Below are 17,732 nucleotides of genomic sequence, written 5' to 3'. Positions count from 1 at the left end.
CTGAAGGAATGTAGGGATTGTTGACATCTCTAAAAATATAAGACTAGACTGCAATTTGCTTTAGGGGGCTGTTCTTGTGGTGTAAGCCTTTAGCCATAGAAAAGCATTTCATTGTACCATAATTGAACTTGTATAGCTCCTCCTATTCTGTTACAATAGTGTTTGAGCATTTTACCTCAGCAGCTAATGTTTATCAGACCACCCCAGAAGAGCAAAAGGTGTTTGACCAGAATCAAAAGACAGACCAAGGCATAACACTTTCAAATTAAAATGCCTGATCAAGGCAACACTGGGTCGGGAGATTAAGGACATAATTGTTAGTGGCCTAGGACTCCATACCATCATATGTATGCACCTGTACAGGAAAACCTGCATCAGTGAATGCCTAAATAAAAGGTGCAGCCCACCACAGCTAATAAACATGGCAGCAGGTAATCTACCTGCGATGCCGAGCTAAGGTGGACCCGTTAAGTCATTAAAATCTTCCATTTGCTATGGTCATGCAACCAGTCACAGAAGGGCACAGAGGGGGGGGGGGGGGGAAGAGACAAATGACCTACCTGTGTTTCCAAATGGTCATCCACAAAGTAGCCCGACTCGTCACACACCGCAAGGCTTCGAACAAGCTTTAGCTTGGAGTTGGACTAAAAAGCAAAGAGAATGGAAGAAAACACATCTAAATTTAACAAGTCACTGAATCCATGGAAGGCAACATGGGTCTTACTGCAGTGGCGAAATGAATGATAGAATTGAGAGAAAACATCTTTAACAGCCCCCTATCAGCAGGGTAGTATAGAAACTGTGCATGGGCTAGAGCTGTGCACAAGGCGGGCTCGCGCGGAGCCTGACCTAGAGCCAGACCTTTTTCTCAACCTTTCAGGGGTGGTGAACCCCTACCCTAAATTGCCTTTAGCCAAGCATAGCATAGGTTGTGCAAGCATGCACAACACCCTCCACTGAAGGGTCAACCCATGTTGCACATAACCTTTGACTGTTTGCAGGGGTGGTTGGTCGCAAGGCACGGCCCAAACCCAGGTTTTGCACCCAAACCACCTTAGGCGGTCAAACCTCATAGCACCAGGCCTTCAAACCAGGCACTGAGCCAGACCTACCCAAGGTGGCCAACCCATGTCAAGAACAGCCAGCTGTGCACAGCAATGGTTGCCCAATAACATCCAACATCCAACACCCCACCCCCCAACAAATATGTGCACAGCCTTTGCAGTGGGGGTTCCTGCATCCAACCTATCAAGGATTGGCCCTTTTAGCCAGGCTCTCCACCACCCACCTGTGGGGGGCCGGGGGCAACACAGTCTAAGCAAAAAAAAAAAAAAAAAACCTGACTACGAGACCTCGATTTCGTGCTGAAATTCGTTTTTATTTAGACACCATTTTCGCCATGACTCGTTTCGGCCTCACTCGGCCTTGATCACACGACATGATATATATATCCCCAGCAGACTCACACGTTTTCCACCGCATGAGAAAACAAGCCCTCTAATTAGGAGTGGTTCTAAGTAGATATTTATTGTAGAAGGTATTCAACAGCATAGAATGGCATGACACTTTTCAACCCCACCGGGTCTTAATCATATGCATACTACGAGAGGCAGTTACTTCTGGTTTTAAATGTTCTGGAACTTAAGAAGAGTGAGGAAGGACTTGAGTGTAGAAATTTTAAAGGTACACTGTCAATCGGTGTTTTCAGTTCACAGTTCCTTTATATTATGCGGGGATCAGATGACACTTGTGGTAATCCATACTCTTAACCGTATATTGGTAATGCATCTCCTTAAGAAATGCACATGTTGGTAAATCACTGATTTTAATATCCCCGTGTTGACAGGACTTCAATGTCCATAATGCTTTTCAACTGGGAACAAGGCATTATTGCGCCCTTCCTTTAATACTCAGTTCATCAATGCCTTGTATATGATAGGCATAGTTAGGACCAACTTTCCAAAGGAAAAGTGCTTTTTGACTTGCTAAGTCTTTGGTGCCTGTTGACAAATCTTCATGAAATTTTTCATACAAAGTGTCATAATAAGTCTTGTTGTGCATGGCACGTTTCGGGGTGATCCATCAAGCGAGGGCCAGGAAAAAGGGGGCTCTCAAAAGTGCATTTCCCCCATGTTAATTCCCATAGGACTCGTAGTCAAACCTACAGCCTGAACTGCTGGACGGAAATGCCGCAAGTTTGGCAGAAAGATGGATGTTGTTAAGCAGATTGGGCTTTTTGTTAATTGGTGCAAATTCATTCAATAGTTTTTGAGAAATTTAAGAAGAAAAGTTTGTGATATCTCTTGCTGCGGATATTTGCCGTCTAGTTTATTGCAAACCCCTGCCAAAGCCAAGTGAAAAAAAATTAGGTGGTCTACCAAGCGCAAAACATGATGGTGGTATTAGTTATGATGTGTGCTGCATACCATATTCTGTTTTTCTGTTTAGTTTTGTAGACCATAACTAGCCTTTGCCCGGAGAGTTTTCAATGACTGACTGGGATTTTTCTTATATACTGCATTCACCTGTCATGTACCCTTTAAGTAGAGAGGTTGGTCTGCATTTCTCTTCAACAAAACACCCACATATTCTACCAGGGCCTGAAACAGATGGTGGCCTTGATCAATTTAGCCTTAAATCTCTAGAACATCACAAATTCTGAAATTTGTGATCTCTTAAACTTGGAAATCTGGCAAATTTTTACCTTTTTCAAATAATGTGTCCTCATTAATTTAAAAAACTCATACTTGCAATATGCTAAGTTAATTTTTTGGCCACTTTTTGCACACATTTTTCATGTCTCTTTGATCACATCTACACCGTCAGATGCTTAGAATTAGTTATCTTTCCTCGCCTCTGATTTTGTTTTTACCCACGCAATGAATGCTGCCCTAATCGCAAATGTCAAAATGCTGGGAAAAAAGTGTTAATGCCACTGATCAGCCAATCGCATTTTTGAAAGCATCAAAATATGATTGACAGAACTTTCTAACTCACGAGTTTAAATGGCCAAGACCGCTCTAGATTTTAACTCTTTGATAGCTGCCTGAAACAATTTTCAAATACGAATATGTTAAAGGATTTACATCAGATCTAAAAATAAGAAATAAAAGCTAATTTGGAGGAAAATCTCTTCAGTGGTTTTGAATGCAACTAAGAGCCTAACATCATATAGCAGCTAAAATAGGAAATACCATCTTTTTTCAACCCCACACCCACCCTTTAACTTTTATTCCTCTGCATGAATTCTGCATGTGACATCGCAAACCTTAGCCTTTTTGACTATGTTCATAAAGCTGCGAATAAGTTACCAGCAATCCAAAGAAAATGAAAATGACCCTTAACTACAAGTGTGCGCAACAAGGTAATCCTTCTTGTATTCAGCATTGTAACCTCGACTCGAACTAGGAAATACTCTTTGCTAAAGCCAGACGTTTTAATAGTGTTTTTCGTTTGGGTTGGGGGTAGGGTGGTGTATAAGAGGTCATACTGGACTCCATAATTTGCATGTAAATGTACATCCCTCAGCCAAAAAGCCTCTGGGTGCTGTTGACATGTGATGCATAATTGTTTAAATACTTAAAACAAAAGGTCACAGTATAAAAAATAAAATCTTAACAAGCATTGGCAAAGCCAATATGTATCGCCCTTTTAGACCTATTGGCTGTAACTGTGGTTTTTAGTAGGGAAGGGCAATATATTACTCTTTGCCAGCGGATTTTGTCCATAACGCAGAGTTCTGGCAAAATTCCCCAATCGCCAAGTTTTTTCTCGCACCAGGCTCGAAAACGGCAAGCTGGCGAGTGCAAGCAAGATTTGGCAACCCCAGTGCAATTTTCAGTCGCTTGGAGGGCACCCAGCACGATTTTTTTAACGCAAGCTGTAGCAACTGTTCACAGTCAGAAAGCTGCCGCTCGAGTAGAAAATCTACTTGAGCAGCAGCAAAACGAACCTGAGAAGCTGCGTCCTATGGCACCCAGTGTGTTGCCGTTCATGCAGATTTTCCGAGTGAAACAAGGGTCCAGCGCTAAATCACAGCTTGAACATCGTGACGTGCTTATTTCTGTCCGTTCGCGGAATTCTGCTGAATCTCAAAGTTTATTTGTAACTCCGCAGGATTGGATCAGTAACTTAAATGAAAATAAAAGATGCACAAGTGTTTTTTTTAAAGCAAGCAGGGTATTGTAATCAACAGGGGCAGAAGCAACTGGGGAATCAGTTGGACACTGAAGCAACATGGGACGCAACGGCAACATGGGAAGGGCAGGGTAATGGCAGTAACACAGGGCAGGGTGGTAGGAGGAATGGCAGCAACACAGGGTGGGGGGGGGGGGGGGAGTGGAAGCAACAAAGTGGTTGGGGTAAGGCAATATGGAGAGTTCAGGTGGGGAAAGCAGCAACGTGGAGAGACAAGGATTGAACGGTTTGAGAGATACAGGACTCAGGACTGTATGAGGAATGGGGGAAACTGTTAAGTTTCTTTATGAAGCCCTCACCTACCAACCTAGTTGGTGGCATGCTTCATCATCGGGCCCACCCAGTGACACCGAATGTGTCCCGGGTGTGCTTCTACGCCTGTATTACAGCGGAGCTGGTGTTTTACTGAGTGTGCAGTGTGGGTGTCGTGAAAGTGATAATTAAAAGCTATACAGCGGTCCCAGTTCCCGAGGGGTAATTTTAATGTCTGGGCCTCTGTTAGCGTTAAAAACAAGGCAAATGGATGTGGTGGAACGGATATTAGGAACTCCTACATCCGAGGTGTGGTCGACATGTTTCAGCCAGGCCTTTCTCTAAAACTAATAGTTTCTTACCTGTCGGTGTAGTTTTGCAGCTTGAAGATCTTTCTGGATTCACTATGCTGTGCATTATTCCGCGATCTTGTGGTTGGGTCCGGATTCGTAATCTTTCTTTTTTTTTTCGTAGCCCAGGTGGGCGTCGACGTCCCACCATTTGGTGTACCTCTCGTGACGTCGGCGCGCTTCCTGCGGAAGTCCCACCTTGGGTGCGCCATCTTCGGGTTCTTTTTTTTCCTTGTTTTGTTCTTTTGTCCTCTTTTTTATTTTTTTTTGAACCCCAGGCGGTTTTAGTCTTGTTTATTCTCCAAGTCTCTTTTCAGTATTTTATTCTTCTCAACCTCACTTGTTATTCCACCTTGCTCTCCTGCCTCATCTTTCTGGCGGAGGTGGGTGGGTCCGCTAGTGAATCCAGAAAGATCTTCAAGCTGCAAAACTACACCGACGGGTAAGAAACTATTCGTTTTGCAGCGTGAATCTTTCTGGATTCACTATGCTGTGCATAGACTTTGTAGCGGTTTGCTATTTTTGTGGCGGCTGGGTGGAAGAGGAGCGTTGGTCGTTGAATATATGTTGGAGCACCTTCTGTCCTACTTGTGCTTCCTTGTTCATCTGTATGTCCACGCAGTAGTGCTTAGTGAACGTGTGCACTGAAGCCCAGGTTGCAGCCAGGCATATGTCCTGAATGGGCGTGTTTGCCAGAAAGGCAATTGTTGCCCCCTTCTTCCTTGTGGAGTGTGCCTGTGCCCCCTCCGATAGTTCTTGTCCTGCCTGCCTGTGGCAGAATTGTATTGTTAGCGCGATCCATCGTGCAATGGTGCCCTTGGTCACTGGTCTACCCAGGAAACTGGTAGCGAATGGCACGAAAAACTGTTTTGTTTTCCTATGTTCCTTAGTTCTCTCTATGTAGTGCATCACCGCCCTTCTGGCGTCGAGAGTGTGAAGTGCCCTCTCTGCGCCCGTTGTCGGGTTTTGGAAGAAACTTGGTATTTGAATGGTCTGGTTCATATGGAAAGCGGACACCACCTTTGGCATGAAGTGTGGGTCCGTCCTCATGACGACTCTGTCCTTGTGGATCTGTATGTAGGGCTCCTGTAGTGTTAACGCCTGCAGTTCGCTTACCCTGCGTAGCGATGTTATTGCTACCAGGAAGGCTGTTTTCATGCTCAGCATTTGTAGTGAGGCTTTGTGTATGGGCTCAAAGGGCGCCTTCATGAGTTCAGTCAGGACTAAATTGAGGTTCCATGCCGGCGGCGGCATTCTTTTCGGTGGTGCTAATCTTTTAGCTCCCTCGAGGAATCTCTTTACTACCCGAGAGGTAAAGAAACTTCCTCCTGTCTCCCCTCGTGTGTATGCTACAATCGCCGCTAGGTGGACTCTTAGTGACGACGAGCATAGATTAGATTTCAGTAGGTGTGTGAGGTATCTAAGCACCGTCGATTCCTTGGTCATTTTGTTTTGCAGTTTATTTCTGGTGCACCAAATAGTAAACCTTTTCCATTTATCTCCATAGCATTTCCGGGTCGTTAGCCTACTAGCCTCACGCAGCACTCGCATAGTGCTTCGAGGTAGCTTAAGGTGCGCGAACTCTAGGTCCTCAGGAGCCACGCCACTAGACTGAGGCTCTCTGGCTCTGGGTGTAGAACCTCTCCGTTCTGCATGGAGAGTAAGTCTTTGATTTTTTTTTGAATTTGTGTGGAGGGCCCTCTGCCATCTCCACTATCTGAGAGTACCACGTTTGTCTTGCCCACTGTGGTGCTACTAGGATCAGCGTCATGTTGCTTGTCCTGCATTTGTTGAGTACCCTGTGCATCAGTGGTATTGGTGGAAAAGCGTAGGCAAATGTTTTTGACCAGCTTATACATAGGGCATTCCCCTGGGATTGTTTTTCTGGTTGTCTGGATGCGAAGTTTTGGCATTTTGCATTCTGGCGTGTTGCAAATAGGTCTATTGTAGGTTTCCCCCACCTTCTGAATAGTTTTTGCGTTTCCCATCCATTGAGCTCCCACTCGTGGGATGCCGAAGTCTGCCTGCTGAGCCAGTCCGCTTCCACATTGTCCTTTCCTGGAAGGTGTATGGCCAGCAGGTCTATTTTCAGTGGGATTGCCCATCTCCAGATCTCCTGAGCCAGCCAGTTTGGATAGGGGGAACGATTGCGTTCCTCCCTGCTTGTTGATGTAGAACATCGTCGTAGTATTGTCTGTTTGTATCAACACTCTTTGGTTGTACAGCTGCCTCTGGAAAGCCTTCAGGGCTAGCAGTACGGTCTTCAATTCCAGGTAGTTGATGTGTTTGACCGCATCCGTTAGAGTCCACAGACCTCTCACTCTGAGCTTGTTCATGTGTGCACCCCATCCCCTCTGGGATGCTTCTGTGGTGATGGTCACAGTTGGGTTTGGAGGTGTCAAGGGTTTCCCTGTTGTGATGTTTTCCCTGTTCCACCATGTTATCTCTTCCTGCACTGCGTGCGTTACAACCACTAGATCCTCCCAACTTCCGTTTGCTGTGACCATTGTTGTTGCAGCCATTCTCGGAATGGTCTCATGTGTAGGCGTACATTGGGGACTAGGTGTATGCACGACGCCATCATCCCCATGATCTTGCCCGCCGTTCTCACTGTCAGAGCTCGCCCCTTCTGGTAGAGACGTGTCTCCTTCAGCAGGGCTTCTGTTCTCCTGTTGCTGGGCATGAGTGTGTTGTTTATGGTGTTGATCTGTGCCCCCAGGAAGATCTTCACCTGTTCTGGTTCCATTGATGATTTCCCCCAGTGAATCGAGAACCCTAGACTTGTTAGTGTATTTGTCACTATTTCTGCGTGTTCCTTGCACTTGTCGCGAGTATTTGCTTTGATGAGCCAGTCATCCAGGTAAGGGTATACATGGATCCCTTCCCTCCGAAGGTATGCTGCTACCGCTGCCAGGCATTTTGTGAACACCCTTGGCGCGGACTTGAGGCTGAATGCCAGGGTTGTGAATTGGTAGTGATCCTCGTTGACGGTGAACCTTACCAGGTTCTTGTGTCGACCGTTCATCGGGATGTGCAGGTAGGCATCTTTGAGATCCACCGTGGACATGAAGTCTCCTCCTCGTAACTGGGGCAGCACTTCTTGCAGTGATGTCATTTTGAATCTCTGAGTTTTTATGAATCTGTTTAGGAACCGTAGATCCAGGATGGGTCTTAGTGTTTTGTCCACCTTTGGGACCAGGAAGTAGTTTGAGTACACTCCCTTGTTCCTTTCTCTGTATGGCACCGGTTCTATGGCCTTCTTTTGGAGCAGTTGCAGAGTCTCCTTTTTGAGTTGAGCAAGCTCCTGCCCGGAGCGTTGCCTTCTTTTTGGTTTCTTGTTTGGAGGCCTTTTCTCTAGTTCTATACAGTACCCGTACTGTAGGACGTTCAGAATCCATTTGTCTGATGTTATTTTTTGCCATTGTTGAAGGTAAAGTTTTAGTCTTCCGCCTACTGGTGTTGCATGCTCGTAGGCGTTTGGTTTGTGAACCCCCCCTACTGTGTTCACTATGCGCTTCACCCACTGGGGTATCCTGAGGGTGAGCCTCTTCTTTCGATGGAAGTCACTTTGAGGAGGGTTGGTCTCCCCCTCTTCTTCTCTGTCCACGTCCGTTTCCCCTCCCGCTAAAGGACTGGCCCAGAGGTTGGTACTGCCAGTTCTGCTTCTGCTGGCCCTGCTGGCTGTGACCTTCACTCTGCTGTCCTTGCTGGAAAGTCTGGTGTGACGTTCCCGGCTGGTTTCCTCCCCTTCCGAAGGGTCTCCGAGCTGTGGTGCCTCTTCGCATCCCTCTGAATTGCAGGGCCCCCATGGACCTAGCCGTTTCATTTTCCTTCTTCAGCTGGGAGAGTTTTTCGTCCACCGTGGCACCGAACAGCGTCTCACCGTTGAATGGTGTGTTCAGTATGTTGTTCTGGACCTCCTGTTTGAAGCCAGAAATTCGGAGCCAGGCTTGCCTCCTCTCCGTGATACCAATAGCCATCAGCCTGCTAGAGGTCTCTGCCCCATCCAATGCCGTCTTAATGCATGCGTTAGAAATGCTTTTGCCTTCCTCGACCAGATGGGAAGCTCTGTCTGTACTGCTCTGGGAGATGCTTAATTAGGTCTCCCATCTCGTCCTAGTGTTGGTGATGGTGCCTGTTGAGAAGGGCATTGGAGTTGGCCATGCGCCAGTGCATGGCCGCATTTCTCTCCACCTTCCTCCCGGTGAGGTCCATTATTCTGCTCTCCTTGTCGGGAGGCGGCCCTGAGGTAGCCGGCACATTGGCCCTCTTCCTGGCCGTGGAAGCAATGATGAAGTCCGCTGTGACTGATCCCTTGATATATGGAGGATCCTGTGAAGAGTGCTTGTACTTCTTTTCAGTTGTTGGAGTGATGGATCTGCAAGTTACGGGCTCCTTGAATGCCTCCTTCCCTTGGTTCATCACGCTTTGGAGCATGGGGAGGAACTGGCTCCTAGTCTGGATGGGGAGCAGTGTTTCCAGTAGAAAGTCTGCTTTCTGCTTCTCCTCATCCAATTTCACCCCAAAGGCTGCTGCTGCGCTCCTGACGACCATGTTGTATGCTCCAATGTCGTCTGGCGGCGAAGGCCTCGAAGGATATATCTCCACGGGCTCCTTGGGACTTTCGGCGTCGAGGTCTTGCCATTCCATCTCCTGAGTCGCCGACGGCGCCGAGCCGTAGATCGACTGCTGCTCGTCTTCTTCTCCCTCATAGTAGGCTTCCTCCTCCTCCTCTTCAGGATCTCTCGACAGATCTTCGGTGTCGAAGTCCTCCTGTTCCTCGACCTCGGTCGGCGGCCTTACTGGGATCTTGTACTGTCTCATTTTTTCGTCTAACTCCTTCTTCCTCAGAAGGATACTCTCCATCTCCGCTTCGAGCCTTCTCTTTTTCTTCTCCATTACGGAGGCGGGATCGGCGTCGAGTGCTGGTCTCTTCGACGGAGCTTGCGTCGACGCGGCCTTTTCCTTCGTCGTCGGGCGGCTCACCTCGAGGCCCTGCTTCGACGAACCCTGCTTTTCGGCAGGCTTCGGCACCTGGGAGTCCTTCTCGAAGGATCCGCCGGGCCTTTCGTCCTTGGATCCACTTGCGGTCGTCGAAATTTTCGGCGCCGGTGTTCCTTTCGAGGACTTGGACTCTGTTTTTCGAGAGTCACTCTCAGGTTTTCGGGGCCCTTTCGGGGCTTTCGTACTCGAAGAGTCTCCTACCTTGTCAGGCGTTTTCTTATCGGTCTCTGCGACCGTGAAGACGTCGGGTCCTTCGGCGATGTTGTCCTCATCGTCGGTGGAGAGGCCCAGCTCGTACAGCGACGGGGCCTTACCCTTGCCTTTCATGTTGAAGTTGGCTCTTCTCTGCCTTTCTCTCACTCGGAGCGTCTTCGGCGTGAAGACGGTGCAGGCGTTGCAATCCTTGCTCACGTGGTCGATCGGCAGGCAAAGGTTGCAGACTGGATGCTGATCCTTCTGCGCGTATTTGTGGTGGCAGTTACGGCAGAATTTGAATGGTGTCTTGTCCATTGCGCTCAGAGTCTCTGAGTGCGCATTTTCCAATGGGCGTCGAAGTTTCCGTGGAACTCCACCTTCTTCGTCGTCCCAGCTGTATGTTCTTCTTCTCTGTAGTCTTGAATACTTTCTCCTTCGATGAAACTCGCGTATTAAACTTTTCCTTCGTTCAACTCTGGAGCTTCTCGATGACGATCCAGACCCAAGAATCTGAAGATGGCGCACCCAAGGTGGGACTTCCGCAGGAAGCGCGCTGACGTCACGAGAGGTACACCAAATGGTGGGACGTCGACCCCCACCTGGGCTACGGAAAAAAAAAAATTAAAAAAAAAAAAAAGAAAGACTACGAATCCGGACCCAACCACAAGATCGCGGAATAATGCACAGCATAGTGAATCCAGAATGATTCACGCTGCAAAACTGGCTTTCCTCAGGACCGATAATTATGTGAAAGTGCGATCTATACTTTAAGTGAGTATATGATAAAAAAAATGTGAAGCACGCGCTAAGGTACTATAAGTGTGGGGAGGGGATTCCCTCTCCAAGCATTAGCTAGCGTTTTGCTGCAAATGCCTCTATGGAGATATCCGGCAGAGGTGCTGACCGACTCTGTTGGTCAAGACCCTTTTGGAACCTGTTGTGCTGTTGCGGAACTCCGCGTGCTTCACATTTTTTGATCATATACTCACTTAAAGTATAGATCGCACTTTCACATAATTATCGGTCCTGAGGAAAGCCAGTTTTAGAGAAAGGCCTGTAGACCACACCTCGGATGTAGGAGTTCCTAATATCCGCTCCACCACATCCATTTGCCTCGTTTTTAACATTCGGTGTCACTGGGTGGACCCGATGATGAAGCATGCCACCAACTAGGTTGGTGGGTGAGGGCTTCATAAAGAAACTTAAGTTTCCCCCTTCCTCATACAGTCCTGAGTCCTGTATCATTCACAAATAGGCTAGTCCTCCTTTTGATTACATATAATAATCCTGGGGATACGGACTAGCTATCTAGTCCGCTCTCTCTCCTTGATAAGTGAATACGGTTTGAGAGATGACACTGGCAAACACAAGATGGAGAGATGACACTGGCAAACACAAGAAGGAGAGGGCCAGAGAGAAGCACACCAGTACAGAGAGCAACACGGAGTTCAGGACGAGAGAATTAAATGAAAACATACACACTCATCGACAGCTTAAAAAAAAAGAAAAAAGTCGTGCTTGAAAAGCAAACAGTGGAAGCCGAGATGTCAGCCAATCATGAGAGATAAAGAGCCACAGCTTCATTGGAGGAACATACACAAGACTGACAAGCTGGGACACAAATAAGTAGACAATTGAGAATGGCAGGCAAACCAAACAATGGTAAGCAATAGACTTGCTCCAAGCCCTTCTATGTTTTTGGTAAGGCACAATATGTTTCACAACAGACAGCTCATGCGCTGCTTAGTTGGATCTATGTAAAAAGAGAAAATGGTACAGGAAATCCACTTTAAAACAAACCAACTTACTGACAAATGTAACATTTTAAATAGGATGCATCCGCATCAGTCTTTCTTGTGAACGAGGCAGACTTTACCTAGAAACTGCTGGCGTAAGAAATGGTCCAAAAACCACCCTGCAAGGTTGTAGTGTTCATCAGATTCAGTAGCTTTTACAGAAACTTTGAGAAGCTAACTACTAGTGGATACCATTACTAAGCTATCATCACAAACTATACAATACCTGGCCCATTCCAAAAAACAAGCAATTCACTTTGGTTCCCAGTGACCAAAAAGCAGCTTCTTCCTATCCCAAGCCAGCTTAAAGCTACATTATCAGACTGCTACCTCCTCAACAACTATTGGAAATGTTGAAAAGCATCATGCTTTGAAATATGCAAGAGGATACTCAAGAAAGCAGCTGTGGACACAATTTCAGCACAATTTAAGCACTATATAAGTAACATACTGGGTAATCGGGTTAGGACAGAGGTCTTCAGTCTGTGGGGCAAGACCACCAGGGGACCCACGGAGTCCTGCGTAGGGGGGTGCACATTCCCCAGCCTCACTTGTGCCTGGATTCCAAAAGGTTTGCTTTCGTTTTGGAAAAAGACAGGCCTCCTGGGACAGCTAATTTCACTTGTTAAAATGCTTCAGCAGGGCCTCCTGTGCTGTGAAAAGCTTTCGTGCCAAGGTGTCTGGACGTCTAAAAGAAATGCAAATGTGCCCTATTAGTTAATATGCAAGTGCAAAGGGTGTTTGAGACACCGTGAATCACCCCAACCTTTGTAATAGCAAAGATTTGGTTTATTTTTAGTGGTAGTGCAAAGAGTTAACAACTGGTCTGTGACATGCTTGCTTTTAATTATATATATACACAGCCCTTAGCAACCCTAAGGAGGTTTGAAGGGACAGTTATGTAAAAAAACAAAATTGCATTACATACGCCCTGTTATTACTAAAATCTAAATTTTGGAAGCACCATTTTATCGTAAAGCTAGTTACACATTTTGTATCAGTCTATCTTATACTTTGTGTTATGCAATGCAAGTATAAAATAATTACTTACATATTCACAGTGCTTTGTCACAGGCTGTGACCTCACTGCACTAAAAATACACAAGTCACTATTTTCCACTGCACCAACCAAGATATAATTTTGTGGCTTCCTGGTTACACACAGACCTTTGCAGTGCATTAAATAATAGAAGTTTCATAATGTACTACAGTGTATTTCCCACAGAGTAACTTTTTATTTATCATTTACGCTGCCCATTATTTTATATGATGGTGAAAGACCTAAAAAACATACAGAATATTTTGGAGCTTATTTAAGAGAGGCTTGTGCTACCACAGCATCACTTTTTTGATGCTCCGGTGGCGCAAGTGTCTCAATCATACCTATGGAGGCGGCACAAAGTCACCCTGCATGGCTTTGCATGGCCTCATAGATATGGATTAAGACAAAGCAGCGCAAGTCACTGCGTTGCCTTACACTGCATCAAGGAACTGTTCCATAAGCTTTGCGTAGGGGTTCCCACGTAACACCCATGGATTTTGATGCTGCCCCATATTTACAAAATCAAGTAAACCTGGGGCAGTGCCAAAAACGTACACCTCCCCAGCAGAGGCTTGTTTTTTCCTCTTTCCATGTGTGCTGCATTCTGCAGATCACATAGAAAGAGGAAAACGCCTCTTCGGATTGCTTTTGTGAATGAAGGTGCTCATTCCTGCACAAAAATAATCCTGCCTATGTTGGTAGTAGTCAGTAATTTGTGCGCCAACGCAAGGGGAAAGGACAGGAATGCACTGTATTTCATAAATATGGTGCATTCCTACCCTTTCACATTGGCGTTGGGCAGGACAGCAAGAAGCCTTGCGGCGCTGCCCTACGCCAATTCATCATAAATGAGGCCCTTTGTTTTTAGCTTCACCTACCTTTGGTTAGCTAAACACTGTTTAATATTATTTCCCCACCGTAAAAATGATTTGCTATGGGAATTGGGGGTGTTTATGGTTGTCAATGAGGAGTACCAGGTTCTAGAAATGTTTGTCAGAAGAGGGTCCTTACGCCTAAAAATGTTTGACAAGGTGGTCTCGGCATCAAAAACTGTGAAGAACTCTGGTCTAGGAGCATGCCCTGGAAAAAGTTTAAACTTTCAAAAGTCCCTAAAGCAGAAGATAAATCATCTCCACAAATAAAAATATCCCAATAAACTAAAGTGATAGAGGCAACAATGCAACCCATCAAGTTTGTCAACAGAATATGGTTAAGCACAAATACAACCAGCTTTTAAGTATATGCTTTAGGATTTTGGTCACGGAGCCATTAACTCCATCGCCAGGATGTGACATGTAAAACCACATTCATTTTGCAATTATTCAAGCGTACTGAGCTGAGAAACATTATCTACATAGCCATGCCACTGTGAAATGCACAATGTATAGAAGAATAATTATTCATATGAGTGTCAAAAAATACCAGATCAGTACAAATGAACTCAAGAAGACTAATTATAAAGCCTGGCCCTCCTCAGAGGCCCAGCTAAGTATGGACATGGTGAATACGGGCAGATCCAAACCACACATGCAAACTTAATTTAACGTAACGGAAAACCCTGTTTACTTCATCTTTTTTTTTTATACTAATGAAGGAAAATACTTTGAAATTGATGTCTTGCAAGTTGAGCAACAGCCAACGCAAGATGGTTTCTTGCACCAATCATCAATCTGACAATGTGCAATCAGATTTGAAGTCATTACTATAAAAAAACAATTTGAGGATATGATATTTTGGTTGTGAATAATATCCAGAGTTGAATGGGATGATGCGCCATATGGGATCATACATTTTTAATTATGTGTGCAATGTATGGATTTTTAATGTCACCGCTAAATCAAGCTGCTTCAGAAGGAAACATTACTTATGTGTTATCCTTAGTTCTTCTTCAGGGGAACCGCCAATTAAATAATAAGCACTGAACAGTTCCACCCAAATGTGGGATCCTGATGAAAAAGTTACTCCCTCTTGGTTAGGAATATGCTACTTACCAGTATGCATCTGTTCTTGGCATGTTGTGCTGCAGATCTATACACTGTGCATAGATCGCCATCTGGTGTTGGGCCCGGATGTTTCCAGTTTGTTTTTCCTCTTAGAAAGTCTTTGGAAGTCACAAGGTCGGTGACTCCTCCTTTGGTTCGTATTGCGCATGGGCTTCGGCTCCATCCTCAGATTGTTTTTCGCCAGCAGGGAAAGATGGAGCGTAGTAGTAACCGTAAAGAAACCCATGTGTGTTGTATCTAAATAAGATAGACTGGAACGGATACAGGTAGCCGGGGAGGCAGGTGGGCGTGTATAGATCTGCAGCTCTACATGCCAAGAACAGATGCATACTGGTAAGTAGCATATTCCGTTTGAGGCATATGAGCTGCAGATTATACACTGTGCATAGATTATATAGCAGTACCCAACCCTAGCGGCGACCACCGGCATCCATTGCAGTTGTTTGGAACAGTGTTTTTAGTACAGCCTGGCCCACACTAGCTTGTTGCTTGGTTTGCACATCTACACAATAATGTTTTGTGAAAGTGTGTGGTGTTAACCATGTCGCTGCTTTGCAGATGTCATCTAGTGGTATGTTTCCTAGAAAAGCCATAGAAGCCCCCATCTTCCTGGTAGAGTGGGCTTTAGGGGGAACAGATGCGTTCGTTTTGCTTTGTGGTAGAAAATCTGTATGCGTTTTACAATCCACCTAGCTATCCCTGATTTAGACATAGGGTTGCCTTTATGTGGTGGAGAGAAAGAGACAAATAGCTGTTTGGTTTTTCTGAAAGGTTGTGTTCTTTGGATGTAGTAAAGTAAGGCCCTTTTAACATCCAGTGTGTGTAAAGCCCTTTCCGCAACGGTTTGAGGTTGTGAGAAAAAGACTGGTAATTCTACCGACTGGTTTAGATGGAATGGAGAAATGACTTTGGGTAGAAATTTTGGGTTGGTGCGGAGTACCACCTTGTTCTGACGCATTTGGAGAAAAGGTTCCTGTATAGTGAGTGCTTGTATTTCACTAACCCTTCTAAGGGAAGTGATGGCCACTAGAAAAGCTGTTTTCCATGTGAGAAATTGCAGCTCACATTTATGTAATTTCGAAAGGGGGTCCCATTAACCTTGTGAGAACTATATTCAAGTTCCAGACAGGTGAGGGTCGTACTCTGGGTGGAATTACTCTTTTGAGGCCTTCCATAAAGGCCTTGATGGCAGGCACCGTGAAAAGTGATAGGGGATGCCTGTTCTGTATGTAAGCAGCAATTGCTGCGAGGTGTAACCAAATGGATGTATAGGCTAGGTTACACCTTTGTAGATGGAGCAAGTAACATATGATGTGCTGTATGGACACATTTAAAGGGTTGATTGTGTTGTTGTGGCAGTAAACAAATCTTTTCCACTTTGCAGCATAGCATGCCCTAGTAGTAGGGCGTCTAGCTTCCCTGATAATATTCATGCAATCAGGGGGAAGGCTAAGGTATCCGAATTCTAGGACTTCGGGAGCCAGATCGCAAGGTTGAGCTGAGCTGGGTCCGGGTGTCTGATCTCTCCATGGTTCTGGGTTAAGAGGCATGGTGAGAGGTGCAGCTTTTGGTGTGGTACTACCGAGAGTTCCAGCAGTGTGGTGTACCACGGTTGTCTGGCCCATGTTGGAGCTACTAGGATCAGTGTTCGGGAATGCTGTTTGTCCAGTTCATCCATATCGCATTGCCTTTGGACAATGGGTGTGGATATCTGGCGGTGAAGCTTGGGCATTTTTTGTTGTCGTGGGTGGCGAATAGGTCTATGTGTGGATGCCCCCACATTTGAAAGAACGGGTGAAGAACTTGTGGGTGAAGTTCCCATTCATGAATCTGTTGAGTTTGTCTGCTGAGCAGATCTGCCATGGTGTTTTGGACTCCTGGGACGTGTTGGGCCAGGAGAAAGATTTTCTGTGGAATTGCCCATCTCCATATGCTCTGTGCTAATTGAGAGAGCTGTGGAGAGTGTGTGCCCCCTGTTTTTGAATGTAGTACATGGCAGTCATGTTGTCTGTGCGAATGAGGACTGCCTTGCCTGAAATCTGCGTCTGGAAGGATTTTAGGGCCAGGAAGATTGCCAGTAACTCCAGATGGTTGATGTGGAGTAACTTCTGTTGCGGCGTCCATGTGCCCTGTACTGTGAGATGTAACAGATGAGCTCCCCAGCCGGAGAGTGATGCGTCTGTTAGGATTATTTGTGGGACCGGGTCCAGGAATGGTCGACCTTTGGAAAGGTTTGTGGTGTTCCACCACTGCAGAGAGCGATGGGTGCGACCGTCTACCAACACCAGATCTGTCAGTTGCCCCTGGGCCTGGTTCCACTGGCGCGCTAAATACTCTTGGAGTGGACGCATCTGGAGTCTTGCATGGGGCACTATGAAGATGCAAGAGGCCATCATCCTGTGGAAATATGGATTTTTCTGATCAGTTATGTCCCCTATCTTGGACCCCAACGGTTTCATGTATGAATCACAAGTACATGTATGTCCCCTCCAGTTCCAGTTATGAAGACGCAAACACATGTGCGTCCACCGTCAACATGTCCTCTGTCAGATCCGCCATGAATAGGCCGGATATTCCATTCCTAAGTATGAAAGGCCACCGGCTTTATATGGTTCACTTATGCCATTTTACAGTCCAGGCAAGTAGGCCCTGATTCTGTCATCAAACTCTTCCTGCCTTCTGCCTCTGAAAACTCCAGTCTGAGCCTGCATCTGTGACCATGAACTTTGTCTCATTCTCTGCGCGGCTCACGAAGCCTGACATCAGCCTGCTGCCTGCCAAAAACTGTATTTCACCTTCGAAATTATCTGCTCCGTTCCCTGCCCAATGCATTCCTGTCTAGTAGTTTAAGTAAACATTCTTCCAGCTACCGAGCAAAGGCCCGGCTTCTCTG

At 46.0% G+C, this 17,732-nt stretch overlaps 1 protein-coding gene across 4 annotated transcripts in view; it reads right to left on the bottom strand.

Moving 5' to 3' along the window:
• R3HDM2 (R3H domain containing 2) overlaps window positions 1-17,732 on the bottom strand; it is a 761,481-nt gene that overhangs the window by 412,884 nt on the left and 330,865 nt on the right. For all 4 annotated transcript variants that reach the window (XM_085654624.1, XM_085654627.1, XM_085654622.1 and 1 more), the window contains one exon: window positions 561-644. In XM_085654624.1, coding sequence (XP_085510750.1) covers window positions 561-644 — 84 coding nt within the window. The remainder of the gene's footprint in view (window positions 1-560; window positions 645-17,732) is intronic.

The sequence above is a fragment of the Triturus cristatus genome, chromosome 4_1, assembly GCF_964204655.1.
Source record: "Triturus cristatus chromosome 4_1, aTriCri1.1, whole genome shotgun sequence".
NCBI lineage: Eukaryota > Metazoa > Chordata > Amphibia > Caudata > Salamandridae > Triturus > Triturus cristatus.
Note: the sequence above shows the minus strand (reverse complement) of the source record. Positions and strands in the feature narration are given on the sequence as shown.